We start from the raw sequence: 20807 nt of genomic DNA, 5'->3' as shown, positions 1-20807 counted from the left end.
TTTAAACGAATGAGGAAGGATACCTCCCAGTTGATCTGAATCCATTCCTGATAAAAAGAAAACTTTCTGCAGACTAGGAAGAGAAGGAAAACTGACAAACAGCTTCTGTGAAAAATCTACAGTTAACATCATATTTAATGGTAAAAGACTGACATAGTTTGTCTGTGTCCCCACCCAAATCTCATCTTGCATTGTAGCTCCCATAATTCCCACATGTCGTGGGAGGGACCCAGTGGGAGATAGTTGATTCATGGGGGCAGTTTCCCCATACTGTTCTCATGGAGTGAATAAGTCTCATGAGATCTGATGGTTTTATAAGGAATTTCCCCTTTCACTTGGCTCTCATTCTCTCTTGTCTGCCGCCATGTAAGATGTGCCTTTTGCCTTCTGCCATGATTGTGAGGCCTCCCCAGCGACGTGGAACTTGAGTCCATTAAACCTCTTTTCCTTTATATTACCCAGTCTCAGGTATGTCTTTATCAGCAGTGTGAAAACAGACTAATACAAGCCTAAGATCAGAACAGATAAGTATTTCCCTTCTCACCACTTATATTAAAATTGTACTGGAGATAAAGTGCAACGTGGTAAGGGGGAAGGGGGAAAAGGTATACAGACTGGAAACGAGAAGTAAAACTGTCTCTATTTGCAGACATCATATCTACATAGAAAATCCCATGGAATTTACAAAAAAAAAAAAAAAAAAAGAAACCAGAATGGATAGGTGAGTTCAGCATGGTGGCAATATACAGAATCAATGCACAAAAATCCTTCAGATTTGCATAAACTAGCAAATGAACAATTGGAAACTGAAATTTTTAAAACAATACTATAACAATGCCATGCAAATAGGAAATACTTAGGGATATATGTAACAAAAGATGTGCAAGACCTGGATGCTGAAAACTATAAAGCGTTATTAAGAGAAATCAAATAAATTTAATTTAATTAATTAAATGGAGATCGATATTGTGCCCATGGATTAGAAGACCTAAGACTGTTAAACTGTAAATTCTTTCCAAATTGATTCTGATTCAATGCAATCCTATTTGAAATCCCAGCAGAATTCTTTTTGTAGAAAATTGACAAGCTGATTCTAAAATTCATATGGAAATGCAAAAGACCTTGGATAACCAAAAGCAACTTTATAAGAGAACAAAGTTTGAGAAGTTACACTATCTAATTTTATTAAGGGTTATAAAATGATTTCATAAGTGATTAAGTGAAGATGTAAACTATTAAAGCTTATGTTTCCAGAGAGAGACTTAAAATCAATTATATTTTAATTATATATTAAAATATACAATTGTATAGAACATTTATAGAAATTGGATCTTCAATTTGTATGTAGATCCTTCCTATGTCCCCTCCCAGACACTCATGTCTGTTCTGTTCCCAGAGCTGCTCACTATCAGGGGGTCACAAGGCCCTACCAATGGCTGCTGAGAAATCCACTTCCTGTGCAATTGTCAGGTTCAAGCTGTTCACAACGTTATTTTATTATTAAAATAAAGAACAAAATCAGCCTTCAGAGATATGTAGGGGATATTCATGCTAAATGATGAAAAAGGATCATTAAGTACCTTATTTGAAACCACAGTCCAATTTTAACTTCTGAACTCTCAGTGATTTTCACTGTTTACACTAGCTGATTCTAAAACTTATAATCTTTAGTAATCAAAACTGTATAGCAATGGCACAAAGGTAGACTAATAGATCAGTGAAACAGAATAGACAGTCCAAAAATAGATCCATACATATATGGGTGATTGATTTTCAACAAATGTGCAACATTGATTCAGTTGAGACAGGATGGTTGTCTGAGTCCACTCAGGCTGCTATGATGAAATACCATAATCTGGACGCTTCTAAACAACACAGATGTATTTCTCACAGTTCTGGAGGCTGAGAAGTCCAGGATCCAGGTGGCAGCAGATCTGGTGTCTGGCCAGCGCTCTGCTTCCTCACAGACTCACAGACAATCTTCTTGCTGCATCCTCCCAATGTAGAACGGACAAGGCAGGTCTCTGAGCCTCTTTTATAAGGGCATTAATCACATTCATGAAGGCTCTGCCCTCGTGACTTAATCAGATTCCCAAACACCCCACCTCCTAGTACAATCACCTTGGGGATTAGGATCTCAACATATGAATTTGCAGAGGATACAAACTTTTAGACCATACCAATAGCCTATCAACAAATGTTGCTGGAATAATTGAATATCTATATGCAAAAAATAAACCAAACTTTAATTCATACTTTACACTGTGTACAAAAACAAACTTGAAATAGCCCACAGGCCTAAGTGTAAAACCTTAAACCATACAACTTCTCATCTTAGGCAAAGATGTCTTAGACACAATACCAAAAACACAATATATAAAGGAAAAACTTGATAAACTGAGCTTCATCAACATTGAGAACTTCTGTTTTTGAAAGATACTGTTAAAAAAATAAAAAGACAAGTTACAGACTTTGCAAAATGGATATCTAATAAAGGACTTGTATCTAGAATATAAAAAGGACTGTCAAAACTCAATACTAAGGTAACAACTCCCCAAAATGAGCAAAAGATTTTACTAGATGTGTCACCAAATAAGATATCCAGATGGCAAAACAGCACATAAAAGAGGCTCAGGATCATTTGTTAGGGAAATGAAAATTGAAACCATAGTGAGATCCCACTGCACACCTGTTGGAATATCTAAACTCAAAACGACTGACCATGGCAAGCGTTGAGGATGACGCAGCAGAACCGGAACTCTCATAGCTGCTGGTGATAACATAAAATGTTACAATCACTTTGGAAAACAGTCTGGCAGTTTCTTAAATAGTTAAACATGCGCCTGTCATGTGACCTAGCCATTTGACAATTGGGTATATAGCCAGGAGAAATGAAATCATGTGTCCATACGAAGATTCACACATGAATTCCATAGCATGTTTATGTGTTATAATCACAAACTGAAAACAACCCAAATGTCCATCAACAAGTAAATGGATAAACTCACTGTGGTACATCCATGTGATGGAATACTACTTAGCAATGAAGAGGAATGAACCAATGACACATACAGCAACATCGATGAATCTCAAAATACTTATGTTGAGTAGGAAGCCAGATGAAGAAAGAGTAAATGCTGAGACCAATTTCAGAAATGCAAACTAATCTTTAACGGCAGAAAGCGGATTGCCTTAGGACTGGGTCCTGAATATGGAATAGGGGAAGCAGGTCCAGGAATAAGAGGTGTGAGGATATTTTTGCAGTGGTGGATATATTTATTATCTTGATTGTGGCTATGATTTCATGGCTATATACGTATATTAAAAATTTATCAAATTATATACTTTGTATGTAGTTTTTTGTGTAAATTACATTTTTTGTTTTTTGAGACAGGGTCTCACTCTGTCATCCAGGCTGGAGTGCAGTGGTGCAATCTCAGCTCACTACAATCTCCACCTCCCGGTGCAAGCGATTTTTGTGCTTCAGCCTCCCAAGTAGCTGGGATTACAGGCATGCACCACCATGCTGTGCTAATTTTTGTATTTTTAGTACAGACGGGGTTTCTCCATGTTGGCCAGGCTAGTCTTGAACTCCTGGCCTCAAGTGATCTGCCTGTCTCAGCTTCCCAAAGTGCTGGGATTACAGGTGTGAGCCACCACCCCGAGCCCTTGTGTTTAAAAAAATGAAATCCAACAGTGAGGTCATTGCAGTTTTAAAATAATCATCAACAGTAAAAACCAGGGGCCCCAACATGTGACCCTAAAAGATGGCTGAAAAAGTGGGGGAAAAAAACTAAGAGTTTCATGCAGCCAGGTTGCCGAGTTCAAATATGGGTGCTCAAAAAGGCAGAAACTCACTGTGTGGGCATCACCAACCTTCATCCCCAGCACCCCTCATCACACTGATCAGCTGTGAAAAATTAACCATTGGGCCAAAGACTGATGGACACCTCACCAATGAAGATCTATAGACACAAATAAGCACATGAAAACGTTCCGCATCATGGGTCATCAGGGAAATGTGAACTAAAACAACAATGAGACATCACTACACGCCTATTAACATGACCGAAATCCAGAACACTGACACCACCAAATGCTGGTGATGATGTGGAGCCACAGGAACTCTCATTCATTGCTAGTGAGAATGCAAAATGGCCCAGCCACTTTGGAAGACAGTTTGGCAACTTCTTACAAAACTAAACATACCTCTCACTGTGCAATGCAGCAATCACACTTCTTGGTATTTATCCAAAGAAATTGAAAACTAACGTCCACACAAAATCCTGCACACAGATGTGTATAGCAGCGTTATTCATAATTTCTAAAACCTAGAAACAACCAAGACACCCATCAGTAGGTGAATGGATAAATGAATAGTGCTACATCCAGACAATGGGATATTATTCAGCACTAAAAAGAAATGTGCTATTGAGTCATGAAAAGACACGATGGAAACTTAAAGGCATATTTACTAAGCGAAAAAAGCCAATCTGAAAAGGCTACTGTGTGATTCCAACTATTTGACATTCTGGAAAAGGCAAAAGTATAAAGACAGTAAAAAGATCAGTGGTTGCCAGGGGTCAGGAGGGAGACAGGGATGAACAGGTGGATGGAGCACAGAGGATTTTTTGGTCAGGAAAACCATTCTCTATGATACTCTAACAGCGGATAGAGTCCAGACCCACAGCCTGTATAACACCAAGACCAAACCCAAATATAAACTGCAGACTCTGGGTGATAATGACGTGGCAATGTGGCTCGTCAATGGTAACAAATGTACCACTCTGGTGGGGGATGGTGATAGTTGGGGAGGGCATGGGGGGGCATATGGACATTTCTGTATCTTCCTCTCCATTTTGCTGTGAACCTAAAACTGCCCTAAAAAGTTAAGTCTTTGTAAAAACAAAAGCAGCATTAACACACATGGCACTATCACCACAGCTCTCAGATTCCTTCTTTCAAAGGCTCCATCCCAGGGCCTCTGTATATGACTCTGCCTGGAACGTGTCCCTCTCCCAACTGTATCTTCACACCCGCTTTGCGTGTTACTTCTCATGGAATTTCAGAATTCAGCCCAAATGCAGCTCCCTCAGCTTTGATTGGATCCCCTCATTTTTACTCTTTCACAGCACACTATGATTTTCCCCAAGAGCACATCCACTGTTTGTAATTATGGAGTTGTGACACTGCTCGTTTAATATCTGATTTCCCCACTAGAACAGTTTTATTGAGGCCGGCAACCATGTTTGGCTGACATGATGCCCCCTGCATCTAGCACAGACCCTGGCACACAGCCGGAACTGCATAGATTCATGTTGAGAGAATTAACTAACTAATGGCTGAATGAATAAAAGAGCGATGAGAAGCAGCTCTTAATGTCAGCAATGAACTCCTCTGAAGCGCCAGAGATTTTTACAGATTATCAAGGAGCTGGGGAACCTCTGTCCAGAGCTTTTCCTTTTGCTTCCACCTCCAAGGGGGCCACTTGGTCACAGAAAAGCCACTGTACAGCAAGGGAGGAGAGGGGCCCACGGAGATGTCATCTTCTGTGAAGATGCACAGACTAAGTGACCAGTGGGAGTTCAGAGACATTTGCCTCGGGCTCACTGCCGACATCAGGCAGACACGTTCTTGGCATCCCAGTGTCCCAATGTCCCAGTTGGAACTCAGAGCATGTTCAAAGAACGTGTAGCCTGTTCTCTGATGGAAATATTTAAAATTTGGGGGGCAAAAAGGACATCTCAGAGTCAACATATGGTTAAAAAATATTGTTCCCTGGAAATTTCATAAACTATTCAGACAAACTAATAATGTCTGGAAAATGTCACTCATCATTCTGGGGACAGGGTGGACTCACAAAAGCGAATGAGATTTTTTTAAAGGTCTCAGCAAATAATCCCCTTTTCTCCTTTATAAGAAGACAATAATAATATCTACCGTGTAGAGAACAGTTACTGTATCTCAGGCTCTGTACAAAGTGTATATATATATATACACACACACACACACACACACACACACATATATGTATAGTATTTAATCTTCCCCAAGCCCTACAACATGGGTGTGATTATCGCTATTTTCGCACAAAGAAACAGTCTCAGAATGATCATGTGACTTCTGCAGCATCACTCAATCTATAAGAGGCAGAGCTAGCATTTTCCCTCAGGTCTGCCTGACTTAACTCCAGCTGATCCCTCCACCAGCCTCTGTGGAATTTCTGGAACTCAGCAAAGCATTTGTCCCAGGCTCTCTCTGATTACCATGCTGTGGCTAACATCATGATACGCTGTTCTTTAGATGACATCTCTTTGGTGAACTTACCCCTGGCTGAGACATTACATGCAAAGCTTTAGTCAGCAATTCTGGTTTCACCTGAAAACCAAGTCTGATCGGTTAGCAGTGCCCGCCCAAGGTCCTTGGTGTACAGGAATTCTGAAAGTGTGCCTGGGCTTGGCAGGAAAGAGCATGACTATCTACCAGTATTCTCTGCTAGAAGTTGGGGGTGGGAGGGTCACCGTGGGCAGTAGAATGACACGTCATGGCCATCATAACAGAAGCTCTAAGACGTTAAACAAGCAACATGTCCCTAAGTGAACTGTCCGGTTCAATTTTTATTTATTTTTCTTGAGACGGAGTCTCATTCTTGTTGCCGAGGCTGGACTGCAGTGGTTCAATCTTGGCTCACTGCTACCTCCGCCTCCCGGGTTCAAGTGATTCTCCTGCCTCAGCCTCCCGAGTAGCTGGGATTACAGACACACGCCACCAAGTCCAGCTAATTTTTTGTATTTTTAGTAGAGATAGGGTTTCACCATGTTGTCCAGGCTGGTCTGAAACTCCCGACCTCGGGTGATCCGCCCGCCTCGGCCTCCCAAAGTGCTAGGATTATAGGCGAGAGCCACCGTGCCCAGGCCCAGCTCAATATTTTGCATAATGACTTTCAAGAAGACATTGAGAACATGTGAATGAAACCTAAGCATGACACAATACTGCGAGACAGAAAACAGTATTTCAACTGCCAAACAGGGTGACGACATAGGGTTAGGCAGCAATCCCCAACCCTGTATCATTTGGGTTTGCCACTGGTGCCACCAAAATTTAAAATTCTCCCAAACAAAAGGCATTGTTTTATTCACTATATTGGGAGTGGGGGAGTACAAGAGACTTTATTCCATGGATCAGCGAGCTAAAATGGGGATTTCGTCAGTTATTAGGTATATCTATCTCACGATGTTTTCATAGGTTTTATTGTTATTTAGGTCTAATAAAGCCAACAGATCTAGAGATGGCTGCTGGTAAAAGAAGAGTTTTACTACTCAAAGGTCTCGAGAGAAGGGGAAGAACTGGAGCAGGGTGGGTGGAAACCCTAGACAGAGCCTCTACCGTGGTTTCCATGGGAAGGAATGGCAGAATGAACAGGCTCAGGACAGGCGTGTGTGAATAATTTCAGCAGCTCGCAGGCACAGGGGCTGTCCCTAGTTGTCAAGCACTTGGCCTGGGGTGATTGGGAAAGCCAAGAGTGGCCTGGAATGTGAAAGTCAGACAGAGGAGGTGGTTGGGCTGTGAACTCTGGATCAATCGGTTTGTATTTAAAAAACTGCACCCCTGCCGGGTGCAGTGGCTCACACCTGTAATCCCAGAACTTTGGGACGCCAAGGTGGGTGAATCATCTGCGATTGGGAGTTCGAGACCAGCCTGACCAACATGGAGAAACCCTGTCTCTACTAAAAATACAAAATTAGCTGGGCATGGTGACGCATGCCTGTAATCCCAGCTACTCGGGAGGCTGAGGCAGGAGAATTGCTTGAACCCGGGAGGTGGAGGTTGCAGTGAGCCGAAATTGCACCACTGCACTCCAGCCTGGGCAACAAGAGCAAAACTCTATCTTCAAACCAAACCAAACCAAACCAAACCTGCACCCCTAAGAGAAAGACTCCTCCTAGTGAGAAGCAGGGGTGAGGAGGCAGGCAGGAGGTCAGGGGCATATGCGCGTGGTGTGAATGGATGTTGAAGGATCAAGCTGCAGAAGCTGGAATCATGGCTAATACACACTATGCATTCTGGGAGTGGGGAAATAACTTCAGGCTTGTTCAGACCCACTGAACCCACTGAGAGACAGACTCAGAGCAAGACCCCATCTGTCACCTGGTCTTCATAAGCCCCACTCTGCAGTGGACCTTGGTCTTTCATGCTTAGGAGCAGTGGGTAATAACTCCTACAAGGCCTGGGCTATTTCCATTTCACCAGTGCAGAGTCGCCTTGGGAAAAGATCCCGGTTCCTTCTGGGGAAGGCTTAGGGCAAGATTCAAGGTATGTGCCACTTGAAACACTGCAAGATCCCTCCTCAAAGGGCTGGATGCCCCGTCAGTTTTTACTTTGCTCTGCTTTAAACACGGAAGTTGGCCTAAGCTTTTCCCCAGACTCTAGAAACAACTTGCTTATAGGACACACTCGCTGCCTGTGCCTACTTCAGGGGTCACTTCTCCAATTCCTTTGCTCCTTCTTTCCCAGACCTCTGCATGTCAGAACACCCCGGCACTCAATGTTCAAACCCTTTCTCTCTCTCCAGTCTCTCCCTAAATGATCTCAGCTGGTCCCATGGCCTCAAACGCCATGTATATGCTGGGGATTCTGAAATCTCTCCTCCTCTCATCCTTTCCAAGATCTAGACCCATGCAACCAATTCCCCTGCTCCATATCCCCACTGGGACATCCGAGGAGCATCTCAAACTTGTGTGGCCAAAACTGCACGATTCATCCCATTACCTCCACCTCACATCCACCTTCTTACAAGCAAATCACACCCCCAGCCATCCAGTTGCTCTGGTTAAAAATAAATGAGGGAGGAAGTGTGTAAAAAGCTCCAATGGGGTCCAATTAAATAGAATAAACTAAAAAGCCCATTATCTCATCCTATCGAAGGCTCTCCGTGACCTGGTTCCACCTGCCTCAGTGAGAATTCTCTCTACTGATGGAACAGCTTCCACTTCCACTAGTGTATTCCCAACATGCTGCCTCCTTTAGATCTTGAATTATTTAGTTCAGGAGTCCCCAACCACTGGGCCACGGACTGGTACTGACTGGTCCATGCCTGTTAGGAATCAGGCCTCACAGCAGGAGGTGAGTGGCAGGCAAGCAAGCAAAGCTTCATCTGTCTTTTCAGCCACTCCCTATTGCTCACATTACCGCCTGAGCTCCGCCTGCTGTCAGATCAGCGGTGGCGTTAGATTCTCATAGGAGCGTGAACCCTATTGTGAACTGCACATGCGAGGGATCTAGGTTGACGCTCCTTATGAGAATCTAATGCCTGATGATCTGTCACTGTCTCCCATCACCCCCAGATGGGACTATCTAGTTGCAGGAAAACAAGCTCAGGCTCCCACTGATTCTACGTGATGGTGAGTTGTATAATTATTTCTTTATATATTACAATGTAATAATAATAGAAATAAAGTGCACAATAAGTGTAATGTGCTGGAATCATTCCAAAACCATCCCCCTTCCTCCCACCACCTACTTGAGGAAAAATCGTCTTTCATGAGACTGGCCCTTGGTGCCAAAAAGGCTGGGGACTGCTGATTTAGTTCATTTGGTTCTCAAGTGATATGGTTTGGATCCGTGTTCCCACCCAGATCTCCTGTTGAATTGTAATCCCTGGTATTGGAGGTGGCGCCTGATGGGAGGGGACCTGACCATGGGGGCAGCTTCTCAGGGTTTAGCACCATCCCTCAGTGCTGTTCTCCTGAGGGAGTTCTCCTGAGATCTGGTCATTTAAAAGTAAGTGGTACCCCCACTTGTTCCCCCTCCTGCTTCCATCATGACTGTAAGTTTCCTGAGGCCTCCCCAGAAACCGAGCAGATGCCAGAATCATGCTTCCTGTACAGCCTGTGGAACTGTGAGCCAATCACACCTCTCTATTAATTACCCAGTCTCGGGCATTTCTTCATAGCAATGTGAGAATGGACTAATACATCAAGTCTCACCCACCTCACGGAGGCCTCCCTGACCAACCTCGCTAAAACAGCCCTGAACACAATCTCACAGTCCCCAGAAGCAACTTACTGTCTTACCCTATTCATCATCTTCACATCCCTCATCAGAACCTGACATCATCTTATTTCGTCATTTGTTTACATGTGTATTGCTTATGCCCCCATCTCCTTGTCTGGAATATAAAGGCTCTTAAGGGCAGGGATTGAAGGGGTCTGCTCTAACTAGAATAGTCTATGATGTGAGGGATGTGACAGGCACCTGGAGAACAACTATAATTACTCAGGTTGCAAGGAGCTAGAGGTGTGCATGTTTACCAAAAATTTCAATCCAAATTGTTCCCATTTGCGGGTAAATGGCTCTGAGGCTTTTTCCCTCCCAAGCTGTTTAGAGCCGTTAAGTTCATCTTACAGCACTTAAAAATATCCTACCTAAGCAAGTCAAACACAGAGGAGACGTCAGGCAGTTTGCATTATTGGACTGTAGGTTTTTATTAAACCAAACATTTCTCATAGCTCTAAGCAAAGCATTAGAATTCATCAAGCAGACTCACATCTTTTCTCTGCACAGAGAGGGCTGAAAAGGAAGAGAAAGCCCCTATGCATGTCTAGATTTGGTAAAGCGAAGGATTTCAGTGAATGAGTCATTGAGGCTATACACGTTTGCAACTTGTAAGGCACTGGTGGGCAGAGAGCACAGATAAAGGACTTCTGGGGTCCCCCGCCCTGTCCAGCAACCTCCCAGCTCATGCCTTAGCTTCTACCAAGAAGGGTGAACACAGCATCCCCGATATCTTCACTCAGACCCCAGATGACGCAGGAAACTGCACAGCTCTGCTCCTACCGTAACTTATTAGGAGATAAATCACATTTTATCAACTTGCCATCGTGTCTCCTGTAGATTATACTTCAGAAAACCAGATCTCTATAAATTCCTTTGTACTTTGTGCACTTCAAATGCCATGATTGTGAATCACACAAACACTGCCCAATGTGTTGAAAGCATTTTTACTGGAACCGCAAAGGCCCACTATGTGGGGAGAAATTATTTTTTAATACCCATTGGGCAGGACACGCCGGTGCCCCCAAGGCCGCAGTAGCCGTTGGGGTTCTTGCTCAGGTACTGCTGGTGGTAGTCTTCCGCGTAGTAGAAAATCTGTCCTTCCCGGATGTCGGTAGTGATGGGGCCAAAGCCGTGCTCTGAAAGAACCTGTGGGGACACGGAAAGGCACCATCAGCTCCCATGCTAGAGAGACAGCCCCTGCGAGGGGTGGCACTGAGGGGCCAGGGCTGCAGGGAGCGGACGCATGGTTCGGGACGAGAAGTGCGTCCCTTTGGGCTGGGCTCTGTGTATTCCAAGTGGAGTGATGCTGGGCAGGGACTTACTTTGCTGTGCCTCAGTTGACTGGAAACTGAAATCAGGCTTATATCAGATTTTTAAATCTGTAATTTACACTGTACCCCCACACCCCTGCTGTCCCAGGTGCAAGTTGGGGGCCCTGGTTTGGATGCTGTGGGCCTGTTTGAAACTTGCCCCAAAGCTCTCCCAGGGGAAACAGCAGGTAAGCATGGCTCCCTGCCTGTCCCCGAGGACAAATGGATGTCCCCGAGAGGGCTCAGCAGGGCTGCAGTGGGAGAGAATGAAACGGGTGGACAGGGTAGGGATGGAGCAGGGACGGAAGGAATGGCTGCAACTCTACCTGGCGCTATCCCATCTGCCCACCAGCTCAGGAACAGGACCCCAGCTCACTCCCAGGCTAGACAGAGGGTCCCCCCCCTCGCTGTGGCTCTGGGGAGCAGGACCTTGTTGGCACGTCCTGGTGAGCAGGGCGTCACTTGGGGTCTGTGCTCTGAACTCCAGGCCAGGGATCCTGGGGAGTCAGGGCAGGGCAGGACGTGGCCTGTGGCTCATCACCGCCCTCTGCGTCCTAGTTTACGTCCCAGTGACATCTGCTGCCAGGGATAGACACACATCAACACAAGCTGGGAGAGGAGAGAGGGGCTATTTGGGGCAGGAGACAGACTAAGAAATAGACATTGCTCCCCGTGGATTTCAGCCTGCTTCTTTTCCCCTTTGGTTTTCAGTTGTGCCCTAATTCTTTCCTGTTGCAGGCTGCTCGGAGCATGTGAGCACAGGGCCACCGAGGCTCAACCCGCTCTCACTGCCTCCATCTGGTACAGAGCTGCAAAGCAGAGCCAGGACCTGTGTTTTTACGAGGGGACCAACCACACTCTGACTGTCCGCTGGTCCATGTGAGATGAAGTCTTCAAGTCTGCCAAGCACAGTGCATCCAATATTAATATTCAGCAGGATTCACTGCTTCGGGTTTTTCTTGAGAAAGGTCACTTATTTCCTGTATCTCTGCTTCACCGTCTGAGCCAGCATAAGGCCGATCCAGGATCTCGAGGCCCAGCAGCTCCAGAACGATAAGGGGCAGGGTCCCCATCGAGGCGGGTGGGTTGGACCAGCTAGCTCAGAGGCAGTCAGTTTTCTTGCAGGGGTCAGGAATGAGAATAAGGAGCCATTCTAATATAGTTTTGACAATTTTTTGTAAACTAGCAATTATTGAGGGTCTACCATATGCCACGATCTGTGCAAAGACTTCACACATGTTAATTTTAGCCTCACCACAGCCACGGGAAGGAAGTCCTATTATTATCACCCGTATTTAAAAGTGTGTGTCAGACACTGTGCCTTGGTCCCTGACATTCTCAGCTCACCCTGGTACACACAGGCGGAAAGCTCGCAGACTGCATTCCCCAGATTCTGCTGCCAGCAAGGCCCTGCTTCAGATTCCACCAATGAGAGAAACTCACACGAAATTTGGCAGGCTACGTAAAAGGAGAAGCTATTCTTTGCAGGGCGCAGCTGTGAGGATGAGCGCAGGACTCTGCAGGAAGCAGAATCGAGACTCTGCCAGCTCCTCCCGGCCCTCTCCGGAGAGTCCGTGGAATGCCATCAGCAATGACTTCTGGCAATTTCAGTAACATCTTGGTATCCTGAAATCTTGGGGTGCTTTTCCCTGACCTTCACGCTAACAGCCCTGCTAACGATTCTGTAACATCGAATTCCTTTTGTAGAACCCATCCAGCTTGATGGAATGGAAGCTTTCTGTTTCCATGACTGGGCCCCAGCTCACACTGCATTTGGCTGCAGACTGTTTTCAGCGAACAGAACCTCTCTAAGAATGAGCATGTGGGGTTGGCTAACTAACGGGTAGATTTAGAGTTAGCAATGACCTCCTTGGAAATGGAGTATGTGCCTGCGGTGGGACTTGAGCGATCGCTAGCATTTGCCTGTGAAGAAGCTGCCCACTGAAGGAAGGCTTTGGGATGCCAGGTGGCTGTGGAAATGGAATATTCTGGTGACGACAGTAAGGACGACGTCTGTGGGGGGTGCCATCTGCTCCAGACAGCACCAGAGAGCTTGGAGACAAGAAAAAGGCGCGGTGAGGGCCTGACGTTCCTGGTCCAAGGCAAGTTCGGAGAACTGAGAGATGTAAAATAATCTCTCATCTCTCGCAGCTGTATCCAAATAGCAAATAAAAAATCGGATCCCAAGGGCTCCGGATTCACAACGCGAGCGGGATTCACAGACTTACTCGGCCCAGTGCCCGGGTGCGCTCTTGCCCACAGGTGTGAGGGTCCTCAGAGGGCCCACCCACTCCACGGCAGACACCGCCTGCTGAGGGGGCCTCGCTCCCAGCCCTGAGCTGTGCCTGTGTACGCGAGCGGTCCGTGTTCTACAGCCACCCCTGTGCAGACCTCCCAGCCTGCCTGTGTCTAAGATCCACCCTCTTCCCTGTCCTCCTAGGCACAAGGACGGCCTCCCAGGCACGGCTGCTGTCTTCAGAAGATTCTCTGAGCACAGCGTGGGAGGAAGTGGGTTCATACAGGGAGGCTGGCACCACTGCCCAGCTCCCCTCCTCCTCCCCTCGCAGCCACCTACAGGCCCAGGGACCCCCTTGGGGAGCCTGGAAGGGAGGTTTGCTGGTGGGCCCCGGCAGTACCAGCCTTAGCCACAAGATGGCAGACACTTCACTAAGAAAAACCTCCAAGGCGAGCAGGGAAACCGCAGCCCATTGGGCGGCCAACGCCTCCGCACCGTCCTCTGGCTGGGACCTCGTGGACGGGTCCTGTCGGGTGGCGGACAGAGGTGGCGGCCACCGGCCTGCAATGAGCGTGGTGTCAACCTGTAGGCTTCGGTTGTCCTTCCCAGTGCTCCCCCGCAACCCCCCACCGGCTGCCAAAACTGGGGGAAAGGGCGAAAAAGAGACTGGGTGCGAAGGAAGGGGAAAGGGACCACGACAGGTCACATCTAGTGTCTTCCTGGTCCTCCTTCGTCCGCTGCCTCACTTGCAAGTCACTCCCCTCGGACAACTCCATGCATTCCGTGGGGTCTCCCTCCGCCACTGTTCTGATTCACCTCGACTTCAGTGGGCTTCGCAGCCGCCCTGCTCTTTCGCCCTCCCCCTGGGTGGGCCCCGCTGTGTGCGGCACAAGTGACAGCATTAAGTTAGTCACGACCTCTCCCTCCAGGGCCCTGCAGGCTTGGTGACCTTCAAAGAGTGCACTGCCCTGACTGTTCACCAGGGAGCCTGGGAGATCTGGGCCTGCCCCAGCACCTCCCCAAACCCAGGAGGGGGCCTCTCCCTGGCCCCGAGTCAGAACACCCCAGGCCCTTCTCTCCGATCCAACCCACCCCGGGCCCTTCTCCCCATCCGACTCCACGCCCGGCCCTTCTCCCTGTCCAGTTCGGCTCCGCCGCAGGCCCTTCTCCCTGATCCCACTCCACCCCGGCCCTTCTTCCTGTCCCTCTCCATCCCAGGCCCTTCTCCCCCATCCCATTCCATCCGAAATCCTTCTCCCCCTCCCACTCCACCCTAGGCCTTATCCCCATTCCCGCTCCACCCCAGGCCCTTCTCCCTGATTCACCCCTCAGCATCGTCTCCCTCATCATATTCTACTTTTTCAGCCTTTCCCTTCCTCTCTGGGCACTATTTTTTTTTGGTGTTGTTGATATTTACCTATTTCCTGAATGTTCCATTCCCTTGCACACGATCTCCATGGAATGTCCTTTCCTCTTTCCCATCGCAGGAACTCCTACCCATCTCTCAGGACCCAGACCAAATGTCCCCACCTCTGTGAAACCTGCCCGATTCCTGAAGGCAGTAGCTGCTCCACATGCTATGTTCTCCTGGCATCGCAATGCCCGACAGCGCTGATGACGCTGCATTACAACAACCCTTCCACTCCCCAGGACTGTCTGTGTCTCTCCCTGATCTCCGGGCTTCATGCACCGTATGCAATGAATGAATGAATGAATGAATGAATGAATGAGAAAATGAACTATGGATTCTAGGGATCTCTCAGAGATTCTCTCAACTTCTGGATTCCACCTGGGTCCCTGTTGCTACCTCAAGCCCAAGCACCTCCTCTGGGGCCTGGGAAGGAACAGGGGGCAGGAGAAGGGGACTACGGAGCTCAAGCAGCCACTTTCCATGTCCCAGAGCCCTGGCCAGTTCCATGGGTGGGTTCAGTCTTTAGATGGTGGCACTGTGGCGCTGTGTCCTTGCAGGGAGGAGCACAGAAGGATGCCACCCTGTCATCTGCGGCTCCTGAAAAAGTCCATTTGCTCTTCTGCCGGGAGACTGGGGTGGTGCAGGAGCAAGGGGGAGGTGGGGGATGAAGGCTGTCATCTCTGGGTTACAGATGGTCCCTCTGGGCCCCCTGCAAGTTCACTGGTCAACCTGGCACTGAGGCCAAGCTATGCAGGTGTCAGCGTGGGTGCACGCCAGTCTCCCGAGCCCTCTTCCTGCAGTATCGCCACACACCAGGTGTCCCAGTCAGTGACGGGACAGGGGTTCCTAGGTAGCGTGTTACTGATCATGGCTGACACACCAGTGCTTGTGGTCATCTACTTTTCCTTAACGAACTGCAGCAGATGGAAGGCCTTAGATCTTGATCTTGGTTTTACTCCCTCTCATCGGCCCTCAGGAGCAGAAAGGAGAGCTGGAGAGGAGGAAGAGGGTAGGGACCCACGTAATACGCAGCCTGATAGCCTCTCCCCTCTCCCGCCATCCATAGGTGGACCATTCGTGACTGCAGACACAACTGTTCACATCACCTGCCGAATCTTCAGGCGCCTCCCAGTAAGGAGGCTGTACCCGTGACAGTGGGGTGTCACCAGAAGGACTGTGCTGGATGGAGGGAGGCAGGGCAGTGGTGCTCCGGCCTCAAGACCCAGGTGCCCTCACAGGACTGTGCGCATCCTCCAGGCCCTATGGAGCCACTTTTGGGGATGGAGAATGAGTTCAGGTCATGACAGACTTGCCTGGTTGAAATAACTGCCTAGATTGGCTCAAAAGCCTAGAAAGAGGTGCTCTTGCTGCTCAACCCCAGCGCCTGCCTCTGCCCAGGGTAGCCCCAGCCCAACTCCCTACTCCAGCCTGTGGGGCCAGGTACCCCCAGGGCTGCACCAAGAGCCAGTCCCACATGCCCCTTCTCTCTATGTTCCACTTCAGGGGAGGAATGACCTGAGCCGAGCTCCCCGCAGTGTTTCTCTTACTGACTCCAAGTATCTTGACTTTTGCTTGTGGCTTTTTTTTTTTTTTTTTTTTTTTTTTCTGTCTTGCTGACCTTTTAGGAGGAAGTCAGCAGGATTGCATACAGTAACACATGTGGGGCGACACCTGGCCCAGGGAATTTCCAGGTCACCTAACAGAATTGGTCATTTGTGCTTTTCTCACAGACTCTTCCTCAATGGCCCCAGGAAGCCTCCTGTGCCTGCCTTCTGTCGTCATTTTCTCCTTGGACTCAGCTTTCTGCCTGTGCAATGGGCCCTTACCCAGTTCACTGTGCTGGGACGAGGAACCCAGAGAGGGCACAGAAAGTGCGCCATGCTCTGCCTGGCTTTTCTGTTGTTGAGACAGGGTCTTGCTCTGTCACCCAGGCTGGAGTACACTGGCACAATTATGGTTGATGGCAGGTCCTACCTTCTGGGCTCAAGTAATCCTTCTACCTCAGCCCCTCCAGAAAAGCTGGGACTACAGGTGTGTATACCACCATGCCTGGCTCATTTTAATTTTTTTTTTTGGTAGAGACAGTGTCTCACTGTATGTTGTCCAGGCTGCTCTCAAATTCCTGGCCTCAAGCGATCCTCTCATCTTGGCCTCCCAAAGTGCTGGGATTACAGGTGTGAGCAACTACACTCAGCCTGCCTGGTATGTTTGAACAACTGCAGAGTGCTGGCTCCATTTCCCAAAAATCCCCACCCAGGGGTGAAAGCTAGCCTGCCCATCCTGCCTTCCTTAAGTAGCCCCTATCCACATTCCCCCCCAGAGTCCCCACTTCTACAGCTGAGCAGATCTCTGGGGCAGGAAGGTGGGTGGGCGTTCATAAGTTGTGATGGAGCCCCCCATCCCCTTGGCCTCATCCACCTCAGCTCAGTCTCCAGCTCCAGTGACTCATAGGAACACCACAGATGCACAAGAAGCAGCCGGTCACTCCCTCCAGAAGGCCGGCCAGCCGGGCACAGCAGGTCCCATCCGTCCTTCTAGGGCGGCCGGTAAACAGCCTTTCTTGTAACAAATGTAATGAACATGTGATCACTCCGCTGACTGCAGCCTGCTAATAAGCTTATGATTAGGATCGCCGAGATTCTCCAAGCGCCCGAGTGTCTCAGCCTATTGCATGGAGGTGACACGCTCTCATACCACCCTGGGAAATGCAGGATGGCTCCTGGCAGCACAGGAGGCAGTGGGCACCAGTGGGCAAGGTTAGAAAGGCATTGAGACCCAGAGCCCAGAGTGGAGACCAAGACCCTGTGTTTGTCCAGAACCACAGTGTTTCCGAAGGGCTTCCACTCTTTATTCACATGAGCCTTCCATTGACTCAAACGTAGGGTTCTTATTCCTGTTTCTCAGCTGAGAACAGGGAAGCCCGGGGAGAGGGGAGGCATGTCCACGGCCACCGGTCAGCAGCCGAGGCCAGCCCTGAACCCTGGCTCTTGACTCCTCCCACAAGTGGCTAGACAAGAATGCCGCCCCGCCCCAGGAGCCTGACAGTTTATAAAATATCCAAAGGAGCTCTAGACGTGGATCAGCCCGTATGTGAGTCAGACTCTCCCTATCTAGTTCACATCCCTGGGACTCAAAACATGTGATGTTTATTTCACAGGCCATCTCTTTGGTTTTTGGTGGTGGTTTTCTGGTTTTGTTTTTGGAGACGGGGTCTCACTCTGTCACCCAGGCTGGAGTGCAGTGGCATGATCATGGCTCAGTGTAGCTTCGACCTCTCAGGCTCAAGCAATTTTTTTTTTAAGTTGTGGTAATATACACATAAAATGTACTACCTTAGCCATTTTTAAGTGTACAGTTGTGTTAAGTATATTCACATTGTTGTACAACTATCACTAGAACTTTTTCATCTTTCTGAACTGAAACTCTGCATAAAACCTCCCTGTTCCCCTACTCCCCAGCCCTGGGCAGCCCCCATTCTGCTTTCTGTCTCTCTGAATTTGACTCCTCTAGCTCCCTCATATATATGGAATCCCACAGTATGTCTTTTTGTGACTGGCGTATTTCACTTAATGTCTTCGAGCTTCCTCCAGGAGGTGGCATGCGTCAGAATGCCCTTTCTTTTCCAAGGCTGCATACTATTCCACTATATGTACATGCCATATTTTGTTGCTTTTCATTGTTTCTTTAGTTGTCAAATAATACACATCTTGGAACATGACAAGCACACCCCACAACAGACACCTCATTATGCTCCAGCCTGTTGTATCAGCAGCCTCCGGCGCTGACCCTGCACTCCTCTAGAGAACTGCAAAAGGAACGCGACAGCAGAAGGACTTGCCCCAAGTGTGTGGCTTGGCCATTCTTTCTCTTGCCCCACCCAGCTGATCCCAGTGGCCGTGACGCCATTATCAAGACAGAAAGCTAACAGAGAGCTTGTCCCAGGCCACCTGATGGCAAGAGCGCTGGACTTGCCTGCCTGCCCTCCACCTAAAGGGAGATATACCCTCTAAATACCAAGTGCCACCAACTTCCCAAGTAACTTCCCGATTCCAAGAGATGACAGGAGACACACTCAGAGTGCCAGGAAAGCAGCATTTGCGTTTTAAGCATCCGGTTCAGTGTCAATTTTCTAATGGATGTCAGGAGGAGTTTGCAGGGCCCCTCCAATGGGGCGGAGGCGGATTGCAGGGTGCCTCCCTTTCCCTGTCTCATGTCATCAGGCGAGTCATCCTGCAGGGTGGGCCGTTATTCTACTTTACCCACTAGGAAACCCAAGGCAGTTAGCGACCTTACTCAAATTCACAGGCCTTACTTGAATTCACTTTACAAAAGGAAATCCAAAGCAGTTAGGGACCTTATTCAAATTCACAGGCCTTGCTCAAATCCACAAGGGTGAGGAGTGGGTCTGGGACAAGAATCCAGGTCTGGATTCCATGCCCCCTCCCACATCCATGCTGTCCCCGGAATTTGGGGCTGTGGAGTAAGGAAGCCCCCAGGATGCTGAGTATTCTGTCCTGAGACACGTGAGAGGTGCAAAGGGATGATACAAATCCACAAGGACCTTGTATAGGAGTTCTACAGAGCGGAGCCAGGAGGGACTGGAGGAGGCTGGCTCTAGAGATGCTGATGCCTGTGCAACTGTGGGCACATGCGTGGGAGGGAGGGGCCTGCATGTGCACCCTGTGTTTGTGCACACGAGGATGCCGTGTGTATACATTCACCCCCCGCCTTAGGAGGACTGACCTAGGGACACCTTGTTTTTGTTTTGGTTTTGGAGACAGGGTCTCCCTCTGTCATCCAGGCTAGAGTGCAGTCGTGTGATCATGGCTCACGGCAGCTTCGACCTCTCAGGCTCAAGTGATTCTCCTTTTTGGTGTTCTTTTTTTTTTTTTCGTGGTAAAATACACAACATAAAATGTACTATCTTAGCCATTTGTAAGTGTACAGCTAAGTACATTCACATTGTCGTACAACTATCACTACTATCTCTAGAAGTCCTTAGAAGGACTTAGAAGAACTGACCTACAGACACTTTTTAGAAAAAGTATCACTAGAAAGGAACCTGAATGTGAACAGTGTCTCTTAGGAACTATGGATTCCCTTGAGACTCCAGTGAACGCTTTGGACACTCTACCCAAATAAACTAACAATCAAATATTTGCTTACAATTTCAAACGATTCTATGGCCCTCTGGAGTCCATCCAACCATGATTAGATCCTGTGGACTGAGCCGCCAACCCAAAGTCACCACTGCAAATGCCCATCCCCCAGCAGTTGCCATGCACAGGGCTCCGGAAATGGGCAGGCAGATCCACTCAGTGGTGCATATTTCCAAGACAGATGACCCTCATTTCCATCACAGTTTGAAGGCCCTCGTGGCAAGGAGGAATGGCTGTGCTTGCTAAAGGGAAAGTCACAGGAAAGAAAGACGGTATCTGCAGTTCATACCTCATCCGACTGCAAGCCTCATTATGTCTGATCCAAGCAATCAACATCCCCTACACCCACCAAAGGAATTTAGCTTTAAGTGTTAGGTTTTCATGTAATTATTTGTAAAATGCATATGTGTATTTCATTTTGTGATCACTTTTTAAAGTATTGTGGTGGTATGAAATTAGTTTCCTACAACAGAAATCTAATTTATGACTCTGAGTCCATCGGAGATTAGGGTCGGACTTCTAAGAGGTCAACCTGAAGCTGCTGTCTGGGAGCCAGCTGAGCTGCTTTAGGGGAAAACTCGCAGGCAGGACGCCGGCATGTGGATTCTAGACTCACTCCGCCCTCTAGTGGCAGC

The 20807-nt window shown here is 48.0% G+C and overlaps 1 protein-coding gene across 4 annotated transcripts in view; it reads right to left on the bottom strand.

Annotated features, from left to right (window-relative positions):
- The window catches only part of MSRA (methionine sulfoxide reductase A), a 423943-nt gene that overhangs the window by 48475 nt on the left and 354661 nt on the right, over positions 1-20807 (bottom strand). For 2 of the 4 annotated variants that reach the window (XM_050801122.1, XM_050801123.1), the window contains exon 6: positions 10466-11202. The exons of the other annotated variants lie outside the window; for them this stretch is intronic. In XM_050801122.1, the coding sequence (XP_050657079.1) occupies positions 11038-11202 (165 nt within the window). In that variant the 3' untranslated portion in view covers positions 10466-11037. Of the gene's footprint in view, positions 1-10465; positions 11203-20807 lie in introns of those variants that run through there. 4 annotated transcript variants of the gene reach the window in all.

This window comes from Macaca thibetana, chromosome 8 (assembly GCF_024542745.1).
Source record: "Macaca thibetana thibetana isolate TM-01 chromosome 8, ASM2454274v1, whole genome shotgun sequence".
In the NCBI taxonomy this organism is placed as follows: Eukaryota; Metazoa; Chordata; class Mammalia; order Primates; family Cercopithecidae; genus Macaca; species Macaca thibetana.
Note: the sequence above shows the minus strand (reverse complement) of the source record. Positions and strands in the feature narration are given on the sequence as shown.